The 22,333-nt window shown below is 38.6% G+C and overlaps 1 protein-coding gene across 1 annotated transcript; it reads left to right on the forward strand.

Moving 5' to 3' along the window:
- Positions 1-1,836: 1,836 nt before the first annotated feature.
- On the forward strand, positions 1,837-19,351 carry MCUR1 (mitochondrial calcium uniporter regulator 1). The gene is made up of 9 exons (XM_072853336.1): positions 1,837-2,291; positions 3,160-3,273; positions 4,754-4,857; positions 7,680-7,781; positions 9,443-9,484; positions 11,809-11,880; positions 15,368-15,421; positions 16,527-16,641; positions 17,829-19,351. The coding sequence occupies exons 1-9, from the start codon at positions 2,009-2,011 to the stop codon at positions 17,882-17,884; spliced, it is 942 nt and encodes a 313-aa protein (XP_072709437.1). The 5' UTR covers positions 1,837-2,008; the 3' UTR covers positions 17,885-19,351.
- Positions 19,352-22,333: the final 2,982 nt, after the last annotated feature.

Here is a 22,333-nt window from a genome sequence, read left to right on the forward strand (position 1 = left end):
ACATGGAGAGGGTTGAATCAGGGGATCTGGAAGATGACACCGGAAAGGGGAAAAAATGAAGGAGTTGACCTCTGGCACAAAGACAGAAAGTCGGTTGCGCCAGGAGATCTCTGCAGCTAGCGGCAGTGACTCTGCTTCCCTCAGAGAAGATTAAAATGGGCACTGATAGCCAGCATGTGCAGGTGTATTTGACCCTAAATGGGCTGACTCCAGTTGCAATTGCAGCCTCCATCTGCAAGAAGTGTACGGCACTTCTTGCACACATTATCTGCCATCATAGCCAAGTGCAGAAATCAACTGCAAAATGCAAACTGGCAGATTATATAAAAGGAGATATTTCAGTAGTCACAATTTTGCCTTCCAATTGCTGTAGCAAGCTCAGGGATTTGAAAGGGATCATTGAAGAAAGATATCAAAGAAAATACACTGCACCAATTTCTGAATCATCCGTAGATGAAAAGACGACTGCCTGCAGACTCACAAATGTCAGGAATTACTGCCGTGCTAATGCCAGGCAACGTGCATACAACAGCCGCGCAGATGAAATGCACATTAGGCAAGTTTCTGCTTTTACTTACAAGGAAAACAAACGTGGCAGTGCGGGTGAGCCCGCCGATGTCCCTGAACTCATACAGTGCAAGTGGTTCGGCAAACGGCTATTCATGTAGGATCAGTCTGCAAGTATAGTAGTATCTTTCTGATATACTGAAGTAACATTTATAGTTTATTTCGTAATAACAGCAATGGCTGCTACTGTTCTGCTTTATCACCACAGCACCTGGAGGGAATTGCTGCTACCGATGCTGGCCTTGTGTACACGCGTTGTCTCAGCTGCACTGACAAGCCGTGCTGCTGTGGCACTGCTATGTGCCACAGTGGTTCACCTACCTTTGCATTTATACAGATACATCTGAATGATTCCATCTTCATACTGATTTACCGTAATTAGTGATTCTGGTAAGAAGAAGAAAAGATGCTGCATGCTTTTTGTGAGAGTGTATGCAACAGAAAAATAGACTTGCTCTGAAGTAAGTGCTGCCTGGAGAAAATGACAGTGGGCTGAACCGATTTCTTCTCTTATTAATTCCCTAGAAATATTAAGTACATTTGTCTTAGAGCAGGTAAGGAAAAAGTACACCCGTCTTTTCGGCAGAAATGCAAGCACGGCAGACTTTACCCACTCTAACGGTTACAGCAAGTATTTAATGATTAAAGCTCAGACCCTTAGATCCACCGAGTTGCCTAATTCTGCAAATTACTTGGTTAATAACTTTGAAACCGCAGTATCACTACAGAATGACAGATCTGTCTGAAACGCATTTTTTTCCTACCAAACGTCTATCTTAGCCCAGAACGAAGGAAAACGTTACTCAGGAAGGGGTCTGAGGTCGGACAGGAGGCAGCGGATCATGCCGGCCTGCAGCACCAGGACAACCCTCCCTCCCAAAATACTCTCTTTTTTCACTTAAATAAAGGACGGGAATAGCAGTGCCGCCGCTGCGCGACGCCTGGCAGAGCCCGTGCCACTAACGGCTAACTCCCGCACCCCAGGGCCGCGGCCCACGGCGGGTCCGGGGGTGCCGGTGCCGATGCCGCCGCGGCCCCCGGGAGGGCAAAGGAGGAGCGGGCAAGCCTCCGCCCCCGCAGGCACCGCCCCGCCCCCGCAGGCGCCGCCCCGCCCCCGCAGGCGCCGCCCCGCCCCCGCAGGCGCCGCCCCGCCCCCGCAGGCGCCGCCCCGCCCCCGCAGGCGCCGCCTCGCAGCCGGCCCGCCCGCGCCGCTCTTCTCGCCGCGACCGCTGCGTGAGCCATAAAATCAACCGCCGCCGCTCACGGCGTCACTGCGTATTTTGCCACGTGCCGGAGGCGGAAGTGAGATGCCGCCTGTACCGGAAGCGAGGCGCCGGGGCGGCGTGTGGTCAGCAATGGCATTCCAGTAGCAGCGGCGGCAGCAGCAGCAGCGGTTTCCCTCCTTCCCCCTCTTCCGTCGTCGGGACCGGGTGGCGCGGCCATGGCCAGGGGTCAGGCGGCCGCGGCCACGGCTGTGAGCGGCGGGAGGAGGGCGCTGCTGCTGCTGCGGCCGCGCGGCGCGGACGGCGCCCTCCCGCCCGCCGCCGTCTCACGTGACGGCCGCGCGCCCTCCTCCCCGGCGCGCCGCGGCCTCGGCGACTGGCAGCGCCCGGCCGCGCCGCCGGCCTCCGGAGCGGCCGTTACGGCCGTTAACGGCAGCGCGGGGTGGGGAAGGCGCGTCGGCGCGACCGCCAGGGAGAGTCGCCGCCGCTACGGGGAGCGGGGTGAGAGCTGGGAGGGGCAGGGTGTCGCGGAGGGAGGCGGGGGGGGGGTGTGGGTACCCGTGTCCCCGTCACCTCAGCCGCCCCTGGGAGTCCAGTGGCGTGGGCGTCCGGCGGCCTGCAAGGGCCTGTCCTCGGCAGCTTTGTGACCTGGCCGTAGGGGTAATTATTCGGACTGGGTTTCCCGCCATCACCCGAAGATTTAAATTCGTTACCCTTTCCTGATCTTTAAGTAAGACAGCTAAGGTGTAGTCGTATTTTTTGCCCACTCAAGTGTTTTAAAATATAATGTCTTTGAGGACAGAGAGTTCTGCCTCCTGACAGTTTACCTCATGTTCCATCTTACATTCTTTCTTTCAGTTAATTTATGCACTGGTATTAAATTTCCCTGAATGCATGATTTCAGTAATACTGATATTGGGGAATGTGTTAGTAATTCTAATAGCAATTTAGTGTCTAAGGGGCAACCAATGAAGGTTTGCTTCTTTAACACGGAATGCAAAGGGCCTGTGGATTTAGTCCTCAAAGCTATGAAGTGCTCACAGCTTCCACATTTTACACTGATAACAGTAAAGGAACAATTTTAAGACCCTGCCACTCGCCGGGATTTTTCTAGGACAGGATATTCTTGGAGAGCATCTCAGAAGTGCAGCAGTAGCATTGTGTTCTATTTTAAAGCCCTTGTGCTTAGAGCTTGTTAGTCACAATCCTTTTCAGTTTCAAGCAAACTGCGATAAATCTCAATGCACAATCTAATATTTTGTCATAAATGAAAAATATTTGGGGTAATAAGGAAAATCCTGGAAAGCAAACATGTTGATTAAATATTCATTCTTAAAAATAATTTATGTTTTGTTTATCTTTTTTTCAGATGTAAGCATCTCTGCATCATCATCTTTACAAAGCAAAGGGAATATTTCCATGTTGGGAAATAGGAAGCTTTTTTTTGACACTCATGCGCTGGTATGCCTCTTGGAAGAAAATGGTAATTTGCTAGAAACGGGTAGCTATTTTTAATGTAATTTTATCAGTGGTTTTCTAGTTTACAAAGTTTATTACTTACTTACTTCTTGACATGTGATGTTACAGCTTCAGTTTTATGGATTTTTTTTTTTTTCATGTACTGGGTAAGAACATGTAAGTTTTTTCTACTTCCAAAAGGCAACAGTGAGCTTATATAACTTTGATTGGAATAATTTATTATCCTATTAGTAATTTAAAATGCTGAAGAGAAATTAGATTTTAAGAATTGAAAGTAAAAAACAGTTTTCAAGGTAGGGGTTTAAAATGTATTAATTGGATTCCTACATATTTAGTATATAGCACCTTGAATATGCAACAATGTGTTATAATAGGATTGAATACGGGCTACTATGTAGAATGCAGGTTTTAAGATATAACGTAGAATACTATATAAAATATGGCTGCTCTTATGCTAAAACATAGATAAGGGAATAGATTATTTTGGATTCACGCTAATGTTGCTGAGGTGGGTATGGTACCTTAAGGTGAAGTTCAGTACAGCTGAACTGACTTCTGACAGCTGAGGTCCCAGTCCATTTTCCCTGCCATGTGGCTTCATCTCTTTCCATGTGCCAACCTAATTATCAGAAAACTCTGCAGCTCTTTTGCTTGATTGGTATTCTGAGACGCTAGTTTAATGAGCTCACAGATCAGTTGCGTCTGCACCAGGACATGTACAAAGTGGCAGGAAGAGGGATAGGAAAGAGGGAGAGGCGTATCTCTTCCTTTTAGTTGTGGCAAACTATTATATCAGCTCAGCTACTGAAAGCGACTCACTCTCAGACCACATATGTGCTTTCTAACACTTAATTGCTAGTTAGTTTGAAACAATCATGCTTTTGCAACTGTTTCTTTTCACTTGGTTATATCTTGTTCATAACATTTTTACTCCTACATTTTGAAAGTGGAAAAGTTGAGAGTATTTCTAGGGATGATGTTTTACAATAGTTTCCAATATAATCAGTTTAAAAGGTTTTTAATAGGGACTCGGAGGCTGGTAGGCCTAAAATCAGAGCGGTTAGCTCTGTTTTCAGGTGTTGAGTTCTGCACATCTTCAGTGGTTCTGAAGATTTATAGTATACTGAAAGTAGGTATCTGCTTTTCAGGGTCAGAATTCTTGCTCATAGAAATAACCACATGTGATAGATGACATCCCATAATACTTCTAGAAAATTTCCAGCATTTATCCTGCTGGTATTGTGAGAATGCTGTACTACAGAAGCAGCTATGCTATGTCACAGATGTAACTTTGGGGTGGAGGAACTTGGATATACTGACTGGTTGTGTTCTGTTGTTGGTGCTGGATCAAGAGGAGTATGTTTTATGATCTTTCATAACTGACATTCATTTTAACTTGGTGCTGAGTATTAACAAGTGGCATTTCTGTAAATTGTCCAGATTTAGGTCTCTCTCTGAATGCTGTTGCATTTTGTTTTGCTTAGGGTTCACTACTCAGCAGTCGGAGGTCATTGTATCTGCATTAGTGAAAATTATGAACACCAACCTGGATATGATTTACAAGGACATGGTCACCAAAGTACAGCAGGTTAGCTCAAAGACAATGGTGGAGTTGAAGTAAATCAAAACCTAGTATGCCTGCTAATGACATATATGTTGCTATTTATTACTGTTTGCTAATGACATATATGTTGCTATTTATTACTGTTAGACACTGTATTGTAAAAGTTTGAAGGTGAAGAACAAACATCCCTGTGTATTTATTGGCTAGTGAATTTTGTCTTGAGTTTATCAAATACTTATCGAGGTGTTGTGGTGGACCTTGAGATTTAGGTACTGTGAGTTGGTACGCAAACCACAGGTAGTTTTTTGGTTTCCACCTTATTGTAACATGAAATAAAATTACTGAGAAGGCTTTTGAACAAACATAGGAGGTATTCAGTGCATGGATTTGAATAGTTACAGCTGCTACATAGATTCTTTTGTAGACTTGTAACAAGGAAGTACAGACTCCCACAGTGATTTACCACCCTGTTACGTGGTACCTTTTTATTTATGTCTTTGTCACAATGACATTTATATTGGATTAGAATTGAGCTGAATTTCTTTTCTATATAATGTTTTTAGGGCATGATTGGTGTGGTTGTATACACTGGTAACATACAGGAACTTGTATAGTTGGATGCTGATACTGAAATCTATCTCCTTTTCCTTTGATGCATACATTGTTCATGGTATCCTCTAAACTTACCCAGTGTATACATCTTGGTGTGAGGAAGTGAAGAAACCTTGCTAGGAAATAGACTGATAATGATGAATATCTACAGAGATCCTTCTTGACTACCAGGAAATTGCATGCAACTGAACTGAATTGTTAGCTTTGACTTGTGAGGGAATTATTGTTGTAATGAATAATTGTGTCTGGAGGCAAGGCTTCTTGTTCTAATACTGGCTGTGATTTTTTTGGGGCCCTTTGTCAGGTCATACAAAGGTAGATCCATGTAAGGAGCTGGACATGATTGGACGTGACAGTGTTGAATATTGCCACGTTGAGCTCTTAGGCATCTGGCTCTAGAAATGAAACTGAAATTCAGAGTAAGACATGATTCACTGCATGCGGAACTTGAGTATCTTTGAATGGGATTCATAATATCTGGTATGCTGGAATTCACTGGCACGTAAGCTAGTCAAATAGACAGTGCTGACAAGAAGCATAGCTGAAGTACAACCTCTTGGGCTGCTCTGTGAGGCTGGGATTCACGGCCCTAGGTCGCCTTCCGAACACAGGCTTTAACTTATTTCATAGTAATAAGGCTGCTGTCTTAGAGAAAACAGCAGCTGCTGTCTCTGTAGTATAATAGTCTTGGCAGTAGGGCATCTCATTAAGAAGCAGAATACCTGGATTTTGCACCACCTTCCATCTAGGGAGGCTTCAGCTCATCTTTCCTATCTCCTAGATTCCAGGCAAAGCAGACATGGGCGAGCTTCCTCCCCCTGTGCTGAACTTGTTCCACAGTCAATCAGAGAATTCAATGTTAAAAGGACCCTTTCTCCCATGGTTGGTTATATTTTACAGTAAGCAGTCATTGCATCTCTGCCTCCTTCTATGCCCAGCTTTTTTTGAATGAAAGTAGACAGGTTTGCCTCTGTTGCTCCTGATGGTAGATGTTTTCTGAGACCGTCTGGTAGATTCTACCCTCAGGTGACTTCCTGTCATTAAGGTTGAAATGTGCAGGTTTGTATGGCATGCTAAGATAGAAGCAGCTCAGGAGGGGTGTATGCCATGAACTCTGGGCAACATGATAGAACCTGTAGTTTCTCATGCAAAAAGAGAATGATGAGTTGGAAGAGGATGTGGAAAGTTGTGGATGTAGCTATTACCTATAGGCCCTAGTTGGGTATGTAAAAGATGAAATATTACACTGGTTAGATAAAGCCTTAGGGGAGAAAAATATATATATACGTGTGTGTGTATATATATGGAGATGAAGAACAGAAAGAATATGGAAGAGTCTGTTCTCTGTTTTACTGAGTTCAGTGAAGAGGGGAGAGAACAAAAGCAAGCTGGAGACATCAGGGAGTAAGAGAGGAGGTGTCCATGGCAGTACTCTTTCTGTCGACTTTTTGTAACATGTCTAGTACACTGAGCCATTGTTTTCAGTGTTGTGGTCAGGTAGCCTGGTGAGGCATCTCCAGATGCCACTTAAACATATAACACTAAGTTAGAATAGCATTTCCTGACAAAAGTGAAGTTAGAGTGCTGTGTCAGATTTGTAGGGTTCTTAGTCCAGGGTCAAAAGCAAGGGACTACTTTTTAGGGGGAGATCTTCAGAGAAGAAAAAGCAGTCCCCGTTTGCATGTGTGGATAGTGTAGGATCTAGAACAATGTTTACAGACTTTTCCATCCTCGAAAGTTGCAGAGAATTCTTGTTTGTCTTCTGTCTGCTCGGTATAACAGACCAAGAAGAGTGATCAAAAGTGTAAGTATAGTGTATGATTCTGAGTAGTGAAGCAGAGTGAGCCCCCTTGCAGGGGGAGGTAAAAAAGGAGGTAATTATAAAAGAGTATGGTTGCACTGAGGAGTTCTGGTCTGAAAGCCAGCTTTCCTCATTTAGCTCAGACACATCTTCTCTCTCTAATGCCTTTGCTAGCTTAAGAATTTGGAGACTTGGAAGAAACTATTTCCTAGGCTATTAATTGAATTATTCTGATCTGTGCTAGCACTGCTAATTTTGTCAAACATTACCAATGTTTGAGCTTATCTTGCTTTCTGGAACTCAGATAATCAATCTGAAATTGCTGAATTAAAAATTTCAGGGTACCAAAATAGCCTATCATATTTGTAGGCACAGATGAAAAAAAGCATCATAGTTATGATATGTTCTGAGGTTTTTCTTCCCTCTTTTAAAGGAAATTGCACTTCAGCAAGTAATGTCCCATATTGGTGGCGTGAAAAAGGACATGATTATCTTGGAAAAAAGTGAATTTTCAGCACTTCGTTCAGAAAATGAGGTAAAAATCACTATCTTGGAAAGTGCTATTCTAGCACTTGCTTATTTTTTCTGATGAGATAAAAAAGCATCTTGTACCCAGGGGGTTGGCTCTGGGGCCAGTATGGTTTAACACCTTAATTAATGACCTTGTTGATGGGGCAGAGTGCACCCTCAGCAAGTCTGCAGATGATAGAAAGCTGTGAGCAGTGGCCCATACACCAAGCAGTTGTGCTGCCATTCAGGGGGACATCAACAAGCTGGGGAAATGGGATGAGGGGGATCTCATGAAGTTGAACAAATGGAAATGCCAAGGCCTGCGCCTGGGGAGGAGTAGCCCCGTACACCAGCACAGGCTGTGGCTGACCAGCTGGAAAGCAGCTTTGCAGAAGAGGCCCTGAGAGTCCTGGTGGCCACCAAGTTGACCATGAGCCAGCGATGAGCCCTTCTGGCAAAGAAGGCCAACGGCCTCCTGGGCTGTGTTAGGAGAGCTGCCAGTGGGTCAAGGGAGGTGATCCTTCCCCTCTGCCTGGCACTGGTGGGACTTCATCTGGAGTGCTGGGTCCAGTTCTGGGCTCCCCAGTGCAAGGGAGATGTGTACATGCTGGACAGAGTCCAACAAACAGTCGCAAAGATCAGTAAGGGACTGGAGCATCTGACATATGAGGAAAGACTGCAAGAGCTGAGACTGTTTAACCTGGCAAAGAGAAGGCTCAGTGGGGATCTCGTCAACATATACAAATATTTGAAGGGAGGGTATAAAGAAGACAGAGATAGGCTCTTTCTAGTGTTGTCCTGTGACAGAACAATAGGTAATTGGCACAGACCGACATGTGGGAAATTCTATTTAGACATAAGAAAACCCTTTTTACTGTAAGGATGGTAGAACACTGGAATAGGATACCCAGAGAGGCTGTGGAGTCCCTATCCTGGAGATACTCAAAACCTGACTGGACATGGCCCTCAGCAACTTGCTCTAGTTGCCCCTGCTTTGAGCAGGGGATTGGACTGGATGATCTCCAGAAAGAGTTAATAGACAATGCTACAGCTATACCTATTCCATGTATCTTTTTGAAGAGGTAAAGTAATAGAATAATTTGAGTTAAAGGACCTCTAGAGAACATTAGGTAGTTGCAGACTGCAGTATCATTGCCATTTAGCCATCTCTTCTTAAAGCTGAACAAACCCAGCGCGCTCTCCTCCTCATCCCCCACCCCCAACATAGTATGCTCCAGTCCCCTATCATCTTCATGACCCTCCACTGGACTTGCTGTATGTCAACATCTGTCTTTCATCAAGGAGCCTAAAGTTGGACACAGCACTTCCAGTGCAGGCTCACAAGGGCTAAATATGGGGAAATAATCACTTCTCTACTTCTGTTGGGTTTATTCTTGCTCATACTATCATATGCATTTGGCCACCTTTACTGCTGTGGGACGCTGCTAGCTACTGTCTTGTGCTGTTGTTTAGAAATGCACAGCACTGAGTAAATGTGCATGTGTGTACACATGCATGTATCTATACACATACTGGGGACATAGAGTTAAACCACACTCGTTTTGCCTTCCTTTTCACATTATGGATTATAGTCATTGTTACTGATCATGCAAATTCATTAGTATTTCTAGATTATGTGTTTTTATATACAGTAATAATATGCACAATTTTTTTCTACTCTCCCAGAAAATAAAACTTGAACTCCAGCAGATAAAGAAGCAAGTCATGGTAAGATACCATACCAGTATAGTTAAGAATTAACACCTGTCTAGTTTGCTTTAAATAAAAAATAATTGTTGCTTTCAAGATTTTATTTTAAAAGCTATGCTTAATTGTTGTGATATATAGGATACTGAAATTGCAGTTGATGGTACACTGCGGACTGCAGCAAAAACAATTTCATGCATACTTCATTTATGGTGACAGAGAACTGTGGATGGTACAAGAGCTGAAGAAAAATTTAACTGAAGATTTTTGGGTTTTTCTTACTTGCATGTCCTTAATTTAGATTAGAAAGTGGCTAACTGCCATGTCATGGTTAAGGCTGAGTCAAGTTCTGCATTTAGGGCTGCCTGTTACACACAAAGACACAACATACTTTCAAAATTACAGCACTTTCTAATTGGTTTGGGGTTTTTGGGGGGCGTTGTGTGGTGTTTGGTTTTTGTTTGGTTTTTTTGTTTGTTTGGGGATTTTTGTCTGAAGACACATCTGTTAGCTGTCCAGAATTTAAAATAGCTTTTAAATGGCTTCTTTAGGCCACTAAGTTTGGGACCATTATGTTTGGTCCCATTTGTTTGGGAGCAAATGACCTTTGCAAGAAAACAGACTCTCTGGAGAAAACTTACTCTGTTAATTATCATACAGATTCCTATTCTTATCAGGTTTAAGCATCAGTGCTGTGTTTCTGTTCTTTATGGTTTGCCCGTCTTGAATAGCACTCCAAACACCCTTCTACCATCAAAAACAAGATTGTCTCAAAATCTATTGTTTCAATGAGTGTGGAGTGATAAGCAGCCTTTAAACAGAAACAAACATTCTTGCAAGACTGATTAAGATTGGAAACTGGGAAACATTAACTGTTTTTAGGGAGTATGGTCATCTGACTTGAGAACTGCTGTTTCTTGCCGTGATGTCCTTCTTAGCTGGAAGGATGGAACATTCTTCTTTCCCTAGGATTCATCCATGAAACTGGCAGAATATTGGACTTGTTGAGCTAGCTGACAATGTGGTCAAACAGTCTAGTGCCTCCTTGCCATTTCTTTCCTATTCTCTTCAATTTCTTTTTGCACTGTCGTCTCCAAAAGGAGAACATAAATTTCTCAAGGCTGATCCTGCATGTTTTATATTGTGTTATGAAATGCTTAATGCATCTGGGTTTTCAGAATACCATTTTAAAATACATTTGGCATGTAATTTTTGAATTGTAACTTATTTTATGGTTTTGCATATAAATGAATTAGTGTAATCCACTGGTAGAGCATCAAGGATCTGAGTCATCTTTTCTTAAAAGCTAGATGTCTTTAAATTTTACTTTTAACTGTAAATATAAAATAACTTGCCCTTGTGAAAATTTGTTTGCTTATACTTCTTCCTCTAAAAGACAAGAAGACAATGTTGTAAAAGTTTAAGAAAAATTTATTTCTGAATTTTTGATTCATTAAACTGTAAAGTATCATGTTGTAATGAGATCTAATTATAAACCAGTTAAAGGTCAAAAATTCAGACATAGAAACTAAGTCTAATTATTGTTCATACTAACTTAATGAACTCTTGACTAGTTGACATTGGCCTACTTGAGAGATGCTTACTTGTTTTTAATAGTAGAATCTCCCAGAACATCAGCAATCTTTTGCTTCTCCCACACATTCATCTGATCAGCAGTTTGCCTCATGACAAACTGTCAGCTGGCTGGAATTCCTGCCAGGAGGTTGCATTAAAATGGCAGCTGTCACTGAGAAAAGCAGGAATCACTTACAGCAATTGATGAAGTAAAATGCAAGTGTACAACTTATGGTAGTTTTAAAGTTAGATGTTTAAAAATATAATAAACGTTTCCTGACTTCTAAAATGTCTGTAGCTTTTTCTGAAAGCCCTAGATGTAGTCTTTAGAAACACATTTTCTTTTACTTTGGAAGGTTGGAAACTGCTTTTAAAGTTATTTTGAGCATCAAGGTTGCTTCATGGAGGAAGTCCAACTTACATGTGTACCTAGGCATGGATTTCTAGAAATCAGAGAGAGTTATGGGATATATGAAACATTCCCAGCATTTATAGAAGGATGTGCTCTCAATTAACTGCTATTCTCAGTGTTCTGGTTTTAAAAGCAATTGTTAGTTTTTGATTCTGAGATCCAGTTCATACTATAGAACATGAGTATTTCCCAGGGGAAGAATAGGAATACTTATACTTTTGAAAATTATGTACATTAATTGGAGAGAAGTTTGGTTCCTGATATATGTAAAAAAAGGCACAATATATTTGTCTAATTTTTTCTGCGTACGATTAAATAGAAAATCTTGTTTGCTGCTTTATCAATTTTTTCCCATTAGGATGAAATTACCAAAGTTCGTGCAGATAACAAGTTAAACCTAAACCTAGAGAAGAGCAGAGTAAAAGAATTGGTAAGTTTTGATTACTTTCTTCTAGAAATGTCTAAACAGTGAGTAATCTCCAAATTTTGGGTAAGAGCATCTTACCCAAAGAACATTTTCGTATTAATCTATAGTATCATTCAGCTTCAAGATGGTATTAATCCAAGTTACTCCTTATGCTCCTATAGTACAAGGTGCCATGTTTGGTTTTGTATGTCTATCTATTTTGTTTTAATATCAGGATTAACACATTACACTTTATATATAGTAAATATTTAATCTAAATATGCTGACTAGCTGCCTAGAAGTTTTCTGTCTTATCAGTATATCTCTGTCTATTTTCACACTTAAGTTTACACGTCTCATTAAATTTATCATCACCAAACATGTTTCATTTCCCTATAGCTAGAGTATTTATAGGGTAGCTAGTTTGTCGGAAATACCTATTGTGAAAATAGTTGTAATTTATTTTAATTGTAACTGATACTGGTTCAGATTGTTTTGAACTTTGAAATATCTGGTAGAACTGAACTGATGCGATCTTAAATTAGAATAACGTAGATAAAGAATTAGAAGGTTAATAAGTTTTTGCATTACATGTAGCACTCTAAATAGAGTTCTGTTCCCATAGATCTTTTTTTAATAGCTTTTAGGATCTCAAAGAAATTGCATCTTCTAAATTCAAAGATCTTTTAAGGACATTTTTCTTTTAATTTTATTTCTTACTCAGTCCTTTTTCACAGGTGTGTAATGAAGACTTAATATTTATCTCCAATTTAGGCAATAAGGACTGTTCAAGTAGATATCATTTATCTTCTTTGTGTGCCCCTTTAAGTTTTTCCACAATGATTAGTTTAGGTAACAGCTGTGTCAGTGATTTAGTATAATGACTAACAGTCTCTTATCCCATGGTAGATGTTTGAATAAAGTACAATTTTTTGAGCAGGTAGAATTCTTGTTTAAAGGTGAATACTTTATGCTAATGTTTTAAAAAAGCATCATATGAAATGTATTAACTGTAGATCATAAGCTTTGCAATACTTTGGGCTTACAAAACCTATTTAAAACCTATTTAAAACCACTTCACCAGTGATAAATTGGGCACTAGTGTTTGCTTGTATATTTACGTAGGATCCTGGAATCTGAGTCTATTGCTCAGAACACTAGGTTATTTTGACTGCCTCCCAGGAAAAGCAAACTGTGCATGTCAACTTTTTCTTAAGAAAGTTGACCAACTTTGTGGTCTGTTGTGCAACTATAATTTCATAGTTTCTATGAAAATTGCTCTCTTCTTTTCTTTTCCTCCCCCCACTCCAATTGCCAGCTCTGCCGTGCATAAACGGAAAAGGAAAAAGGCAGGTTGTAGCATATATGCTGAGTTGGGGGTGAGATGTAATCCAGTATTTTTCTATAGTAGGCAGAGCATCATTATCATATTTACTTGGATTGTAATGTGACTTAGGACTGAATATCTAGCTTTCTCAGAATAAAACTCAGGATAATTGAAGGTTACTGTGCATTCTTACTAAGTTACTATTCAGAATAAAAATGTCCTAAGTTTAAATTGATTTAACTTGAAGCACTAAGTAAAATGTTCTTATCCTTCAGTTTTGCTTGGAATAAGTACTGAAGGATATTTCCTTAATTTGTCAACACTGATGTGGGCAGTCTTTAATGTTTCAAACTCTAAATGCTTTATCTTTTAATTAGTTCATTCAACTTTACATGTCTTGGGAGAATCCTACATTGCTTAATGCACATCTGTTTATGCTGTGATTTATATCTGCAATGATACAGATGTGATTTAAAAACTTGAAGTATGGTACAAAATTCCATATATATTCATGTGTTCATGCATCACAGTGCCTCTAAGCTTGCTGTTAAAAATCTCAAGATGCATCTGACAAAACTGAATTTTCTCTGCACTGTGAAAAACATGGATTTAAGGGGAAATCTACCTGTAGAATTTCAGGGAGGGGGTTTAACCTTATTTTTCCTCATTTTTTAATGCACTGGTGGTGTTACAGATGTGTGGTGATGCCTTGCAGTAAAAGGGTGTATTTCACTGTCTTAAACCGAAGTTTAAAATCCTTGGGTCTGACCTAGAGAGTTCTAGCCACAAAGCAAAACTTTAACAAATGCAAACATCAAGAAAGAAGCGTGTAGAATAGAAATTATTTAGAAAATGTGTATCTGGCTAACAGCATCCATTTAAAGTAAAACAGAAGAACTATTTCAATCCGTAAAATTGTTTATTTTAAATGTCCTGGTTCTTTTGATAGTGATGATCAGTTTATTAATGTAAGGTCCAATTCTTATGTGAAATTTCACCTCAAACATAATTTTAACTAGATTCTTTTATAAATATTCTGCCATCTTACCACTTTCAAAAATGTATATTTATGTAAAATGTCTTAATTTCTTTTCTGTCCCTCTCTTCATTTTGCAGAATCTAGTGACTGTTTCATTAATTGTAGACTTGCTGTTATTTGTCTTTAGACAAACTTCATCTTAACTTCATCTTTAGATCAGTCAAAAGTCCAAATAGAGCTCTAGATCTTTAAGGAGGGTTTGTCAATGCTGAGGTATTTATGTAGATGAATATTAAAGTGGAATAAGATTCCAGGGTAGAGGAAAAATAAAGCAACTTTCCACATGGGAATGTCAACAGATGAGGTTATTCCTGTGTAATTGAGGATTCTGAGATGGGTGCCTGATGACCTTAATACTCTGCTCTATAGACTGGCGGTTTAGCAGCTGTCTATGAATAATTGACTTGCTCCAGTAGTGGGACAGGAACCATTACAGATGTCAAGTAAATCATGCCTGTTCATGAGTCAGAAAGGTAACCTGCCTTAAAGGTATGCTTCTTCAATTTGGATTTAACTTGCCTTGAACCCAAATAGCTATAACTTGAACATAAGCCACAATTTCTGATGTTCCACAAACGAATGGCTTAACATGAGATACAAATGTTCTATATTTAACAAATATATCATGAAATGATGGTCAGAACAATACAAATGGTGAGCACATGCAATGCTGGCTAAACATTTATTTGATAGCTGAGTTTGATACGATGTTTTAAAACTGTACTCCCCTTCCTGAAGAAAGTAGATGGTTCAGTCTTAATTATGCTTGTATGCTCAATGGATTAGTTAACTGTTCCAGAGTTACTGTTTAGAATCATAGGTCTTTGTTTTTCAGAAATGCAAATCTGCCAACCTTTCTTCCAGCTGCTCATTAATATACACAGTTTTTGCAGAAGATGAGTATCTGATGGACTTCTTGTGCTTTACAGTTCAGAGGTGTGGATGAACACCTGTCTAAATTGTGCTTTTCTGAAGGACAGCAATTACCTTACAATACTGTCTCCCAAGTGTTGTCAGACAGTAATCTTGTCCAGATTCAGTGTTCTACAGAATTTGGAAACAAAGAAATATGCTTTGGGGGTTGGGGGGGGGGGAGTTTAATTACAATATCATGTTTATCTTTTTTTTTTTTCCTCCCCCTCTAGTACTCACTTAATGAAAGAAAACTACTTGAAATGAGGACAGAAATAGTGGAATTGGTAAGAACTTTGTAGCTGATTATTACACAGCAGATCTTTTTGTACTTGTGTTATAGACCTGGTCTTCTTTTTGGAGTTGTTCATGTCTTCAGGCAATTTAATGTATAAAATGTCACTGCTTTATTATTTCCTTGTGTATTTTCATAGTGGTACAGGTGACTGAAGTGTCTACAGAACAAAAAGGCTTTCATATATATTATTAGACCCTCTGCATGTATATATAAACTGTTCAGTGGTCACTTTGTTTTGAAACTTCATGCATGTAGTATTTTCTCTAAATAGAATTCTACTCTTAATGTTAGTTTGTGAAATTAATTCCCCCCCCTTCAGTGAGACTGAAACACATTGCTAGGTTGATTTGGCTTCATTTTAGAGGAGGTTTTTACCAAGCACTTCCTCTTCCTTTTGTTTCCTTTCTGTAGTATAGGGAATTATCCCTAGGAAGATGTGTAGCAGTAAGTCCTTAGCTAATTCACAATGTTTCAGTAGTGGTGATTTGACAATATCAGCAACTCGGCAGCTGTTGTTCTCATTGTATAAGTTTGATCTTTCAGTCTTTTCTGAGTAATAATTCTATCCCATTTTTTACAGAAGTCCTGTCTTCTGTCATAATCAGATTCTGAACTTGTCTGTAGCTGTTTTTGTGGTAGAATTCATTACAAGATGAAGACATGTTTTTTTACATCAGAAGACCAATTCTCAGTTTTTCTAATGATCCATAAATCTTTATGCGCCGGTATGTTTTTGTCACAAGAGGCTCTTAGACTTCTCAATAGCTCTTATAATTGAGCAGTGACTTTAATATCGGTGGGCCAAATGACAGATTGAAGTTAAAGTTTATGCTACTTAGATTGAGATAAGAAGGCATCCAGTTCTGCCACTTTCTAGATTACATGTTAAGGAACATGTAGTCATATAAATTTGCCAAGTTCAGCAAATTATTCAATTCCTTGGATATAATCATCTAGGAAGGAACTTGTTCTCTTTGAATGCAAATTAACATACATTTAAGGAGAACCAAAAGTACAACTTGAAGGGATGGGCTAAATTTCTAAATAAACTAGAAACTGTTCAAATTGCATCATTTCATTGCATTGTGTTTTAGCATGCGCAACAAGATCGAGCTCTGACCCAAACAGACAGAAAAATAGACACAGAAGTTGCAGATCTGAAAACAATGCTCGAATCGCACAAACTTGATAATATTAAATACTTAGCAGGTAAGGAATCTGATGGTTGTCTCTGATAGTGAAACTTAAACATTGTTAAATGTTTGGCAAACTCTTGATTGACTGTATTCATAAAAGCCTTGATTAAAAAAAAAAAAAATACTTGAAATAGTCTCAGTCAAGATTAGCAGCCTTATTTGTGTACTTAACCCAGACAAAGTTTCCTATAATTTGCAACTTTATTTTGCATGGGCTATGGCTGTATGACTTTTTGTTTTTTTTTCCCTGCTTTATACTGTAATAATAATGTGTATGAGAAATCTAAAACACTGCCTGTTAACAAGAGCCAAAAAGTTCTTCTATACCTGACTTAATTTATAAAAGCAGCCTGCTGCATGCATTTCTAGGATTTCTTCATCTGTCTGATGGAGCTCTATATGCAAAATGGAGTATTTCAGCTTTGACTGTTCAGCACCACATATTCTTTAAACTTTCATTTTTCAGGCATGTGCATTAGAAAAATACTGTATGTGTGTGCCTCCTTTATTGCCTTAGGTAACTAATATTTTGACATTTTTCTACTGAGTGTGCAGTGCTATTAAATGAGCAGGTTTGCAGTAAAAAATTATTCTTCTTATTTAGATTTTCTGATTATTCTTTCACAATGGATTTTGTCACAAGTACAGTCACGTTTATTCATAGTACTGTACTTCAGGCATAAAATAATTTGGATTGTGTTTGAAGTGCTTCTGTTGCAAACGATGGCAAAAATTTTTGTGTGTATATCTAGAAACCAAAAGTTGATTTCCTTTAAATAGAAATTTAAAAAATTGCAAACTGATAAGCCTAATTAAAGATAGCTTTCATTTATTTGTTTGCTGAATACTTTACTGTAATTTAATAATCCTGTTATTCATTTCCTCACTTTACAACTGTAACTTGCCATATTGTTATTTTCTGGAATGTAAGCAACTAAGGGTTTCTTTCAGCCTTTTGATAGTTTTCCAGCCTGGTTTTCCTGCATTCTTTTTTTCCTTTCTTCTTATTTGTCATTTTTGTGCCCCTCCACCTTGCAATTTTTTGTTGTAAATTAAAAACCTTATTTTCTTACATGGGGAAGGGGTGGTGGTTACACTTTTAGTATTGTAGTAAAATGTGTACATAGCTTTCTGAAGAAATGTTCCGAGAGCTAATGATTTATTGTCTCCATTTTTCTCCCCATTTTTATTTTCTTTCAGGTTCAGTATTTACATGCCTTACTGTAGCACTGGGATTTTATCGTTTATGGATATAATAAAACATCAATTTAATGGGACTTCTACTGTCTTGGTTTCTGAAAAAAAGAATTTTTATCTTTGCCTGGACTTTAACCAAGTCTTGACTGTTTTTTTTTTTTTTTTTTTGTAAAGCAGACTGTATTGAGAATGTAACCAAAGATGTGCCTAGGAACAAACTGTACACATATCGTACATATTTTGAAACTTACCTCTGATGAAAGCATGGTATACGCATTTCTGCCATTTCTCTCCATTCTGAACTGCAGTACACCTTGCTGCTACAAAGTGTCATATAGGCAAAGACTGGCGTTCATACCAATCATATGGGGCTGCATGCTGTAGAGAAGAATCTATGGAATTATGTTCTGTTGCCTATTCAGACATGCTTGCTGGAGTCAGTTGCATGTATCAGACTGAAGTCTTGATTATTAATGGTAAAACTGAAAATACACATTTTGTGGCTTGGAGGCACTCTTGTATAAGTAGTTTGTGTTAACTGAACCATGCTTAATTCCCTCCTTCTAACACTTGTTCATACAGTTACTATGATCAAATATTTGTTTTGCTATTTTTATAACATTACAGTTATCAGCTTGTTTTCCAGATGGCCGTCCAATCAGTCATGTCTCATGAAAGAATACTGTGTAATGATAGCAGTGTTTGCTGCTAGTTTGGTTTGTAATACATTTGTAGAGATTTTTGTGACTAACTTGCCTTTGGTACATATAAGTATCAAATACTCATTCCGTATGCTGTTAACTTTACCACTGTAACTGGAAGTTTGAAATGCAGTAAAATACACTAGTCGTGTTAATTTATGGTTAAGTGATACTAAGTGTCTCTGGTGCTGCCTTCTTGATGGAAGGGAATTGATGCTTCCAGAAAGGAAAGAGATTTTAAATGGTGGTTATGAAGCAGTGTCTTAGGCGAGGGAACTGCAATACTGACAGTCTTCTGGGCTTTTTGTTGTTTTACTTTAAAAAAATAAAAAAAATCCTGTTGGTTCTTCAAATGTGGAACTTTGATAGCGATTATAATAATGAAAGCAGTAATGGAGATCTGCAGGGATGTTCAATCCAGTTTGGAACAAGCCGATGTGAACTAGTAAGTGCAACTGAAAACAATGAAGGAAGGTGTCCAGTGTATCCAGATAGGTATCATTCTTCCACTGATGAAATGGCTGCTTTAGTAGCAGAGCTGCCATTTGTGTTCCTTCATTTAAGGGAAATTTCCCTTTCTTGCTTTTTCTTAGGAAGAGAGAACAATCTATGCACTGGTAATAAATGCTGTTAGGGCACAATCATGGCTTTGCTTAATGAAAGTAAAGCTGTTTAGCTACTCTATGCCTGTACTGTAATAACCATTTAACTTTTTTGGTGGTTGGGAGTGCCAACTTTGATCATGTGCAAGTGCAGAGGAAGAGATGCATACCTGTAACAATACTATACTGGCCTGAAATAAAGAATTTTGAGTATTTCATAGAATATACTGAGTTTTCATTATAAATGCAACTTTTTAATTTGAATTTAATCTCTTTGTTTGAAGGTAAGTCACTGCTAATAGGGCTTTTTTTTAAGTTAAAAATTAGTGAAGTTGACGGCCCCTCTAACCCACTGAAGAGGAAAGAACAGTCAATAATGTAAGGAAAACTATTATTGCAGAATAACTTAACAGCCCCTCTAAATTGAATGAATCTATATTCAAGATCTTTTTTGTTTTTTAAAAAAACACATTTTTTTGTACTAACTTACAGGACTTGACACTTTCTCAAATTAGACAAGCAATAATTTAATGTTTGGAATGACTTCAGTGTTGGTTCCTATCTTCCCAGGACAGATGATTCTATATATGTCTATGTAATCAGTACATCTTTGCCTGTATGTCTGAGCATTTGATAAATAGTCACTAAAATAATTATTTAGAACTAATTTTAAATATAGAGTCTATCCTGCTAAAAACAGATACTATGCAAATAAATTTCTTTTCAGGGCAGGTGGAAGGAGGAAGTGAAAGATTATAGAACATCATTGTCCTGGAATTAGCAAAGTGTCAGGAAAACCAGCACTTCTTGGTAAGTGTTCTAAACAAGAATAAAGTTAACATGTCCTTCAGGAAAAGGACATTATAAAGATAAAATCATTATTTCCTAGCCCATAAAGTCTTCAAGTGTGATGTAAAAGCTTGTCACTCCTATCCTGTGTGCATAGATGCAAAATCTCCGTTTTCCTCTGATTTTAAAGGTCAGTTTAGCAATCTTTCTAACACAGTCTCATCATGTGTACCACCTGTATTTATTGACATTCCAAAAAGGTAGAAAATCCTTCCATATATTTCCAAACACAAATTCTTTCAAGGAGGAGATTTAAACTCAAAGAATGAGCCTTTTGGTACAGGTGAGAAGCAAATACATCAGGACATAGTATTAAATATCTCTTGAAAAGCAATGGTTGAGTGTCAAATGATCACTAAATTCATAAGTAGGAGACCTAAGTTGGCAATTCTCCAAATTTCTTTTCTCTAAGACTCTGTATCATGCTGTGTATCGTCTTCAGGTTGAATCGGTAGCAATTCTAAATGTACAGAAATACTTTTCAGTTTTCCGACTTCAGATTTTGATTTTTAATTTGCAGAGCTCTTTCAAAAGATGCAAGTGAAAAATAAATGGGACCGTTTTACCATAAAACCACTTCAGCTGTGAAAAACTGCAGTAGCTCCCCCTTGATTCAGAAATTTATCTGTTCATTTCCTGCCTGGCAGGAAGAAAGTATAAAAAAATTTAATCTAGAAATGTTAGGTCTCTCAGGCACTCTCTAAGTTTGTTTGCAAGAATAGCAGATGCAGCTAAAGCTGAGCTCCAGCTCTGATTTGCTTTCAGGAAGAGCCCATCTCTATTGAGAGTATGTAAGAGTAGCAGTCTGCCTATGTTAAAACTAGTTGTGAGTTTTCCCTGTGAACTTCCACGTTCACACAGCAAAGACAGGAGGCTCTTTAAGAATTTATTTCCTTTTGGGGAAGGAGACTGAGGATCATTCCATTTGCTGGAAAACATAAGTTGCTCCTAAAGCTTCTGTGTGTTTTGAAGAACAAATCGAGATCCAGAGTTCTTACAAAACTGTATTTACTTGTAATATGTTAGTGGGAATATACCGAATTTAACTGCTTGTCTGTCTTGCTTTCACTCTTGTTTTCAGTAAAAATCTGTAAGGGAGCCATCTCCTTTTCACTGGTATGTATTAGCTAAATTGTTTGCTTCAAGTATTTTATTACTGTTAAATCACATGCTGTCTAGCCCTTTCTCTATTGGAAGTGTTGATTGCATCATTCATTTCCCAGAATGTTGTGGAGTTGTACTTAAAACCATGAGTTGTCAAATAGAAACATTTTTTAATGTAGGTATGAAATGTGCTTCAATTTTTCTAACCACAAATGTTTCGGTTTACTAGAATAAACCTTGTTCTAGTTGTGAATATTCATGTAACTGACCTTTTCATAAATGGTGAAATCCTAGCTCCGTGCAGCTATTAACAGTTCCTATTGACTTTGGAGAAGGCATGCTTTTACCTTCTAGATATTTTGAGTCATACCGCTTCAGTGGACTTCTCTCTTCTTACTCTTGCTACCATCTGTAGACCTTGCACAGCAAAACTGGTGGGTTTCTTTGTGTTTTTTTTTTTTAATCAGCAAAGTTAGCTAAATTCCTGTGACTAGTTCCTTTGAACTACTGGTTGCAAGGTATGAGCAAGACTTAGTTTTGCATCTCCCACTGAGTTTTCAGGAATCAAGTAAACTGCCTTTATTAGGACTTCTGCAAGACAATTTGATATTTAACAAAACTGCTGTTTAAAGTCTCTTTTCAAGGAATACATACACTGTAGAATTAATAATTTTTGTTTTAATATGTTGGGAAAAGTTGTATTCAAAAAGTAAATATTGATTAGTTTGACAATGGTGGTTTCTTTTTAATCATTTTTTTCTTCAGTTATCTATATCTTGAATTTATAGGGCTTTTTGTTGTGGGGAGGGTTTTTTTATGGGAGGTTTTTTGTTGTTGTTGTGTGTTAGAGTAAAGCTTTCCAAATAAGCAATTCATTTTCTTCAGCCCCTAAATAGAAAGTTCATTTGCAATCAAATATGTGCATGGAATATTGGGGTTTGCTTTAATCAGAAGCAAGTGCATACACTCTGAGACAGAGAGCCTGCTGTGTCTTTGTTAGGAAAGCTTCCTTTGGCTTAAAACACTTTTTTTACCCTATTAGCAAACATTTTAAAGTAGTAATGTTGATTTTTTTATTTTACACTTAAATTCTGTGTCAGAGCAATTGCCTCTTACCCTTAACATGCAGTTTTGTAACTATAGACGCAGATCATAGAGGGAAGATATCAGTGTTTGCATAGTGTTCCTTTGAAATCTGTCCATTCCAAGAAAGAAGATTCCATTTTTCTTGGGAGGATGCCCAGCTGGTATC

This window comes from Ciconia boyciana, chromosome 2 (assembly GCF_034638445.1).
Source record: "Ciconia boyciana chromosome 2, ASM3463844v1, whole genome shotgun sequence".
Taxonomy (NCBI): Eukaryota; Metazoa; Chordata; class Aves; order Ciconiiformes; family Ciconiidae; genus Ciconia; species Ciconia boyciana.

What these genes read in the sequence shown, in the direction of transcription:
- MCUR1 (XM_072853336.1), top strand. Translation starts at nt 2,009, where the DNA reads ATGGCCAGGGGTCAGGCGGCCGCGGCCACGGCTGTGAGCGGCGGGAGG. An exon ending in CCGCCGCTACGGGGAGCGGG is followed by an intron (nt 2,292 to 3,159) that starts GTGAGAGCTGGG and finishes TCTTTTTTTCAG; the next exon opens with ATGTAAGCATCTCTGCATCA. An exon ending in AGATAAAGAAGCAAGTCATG is followed by an intron (nt 9,485 to 11,808) that starts GTAAGATACCAT and finishes TTTTCCCATTAG; the next exon opens with GATGAAATTACCAAAGTTCG.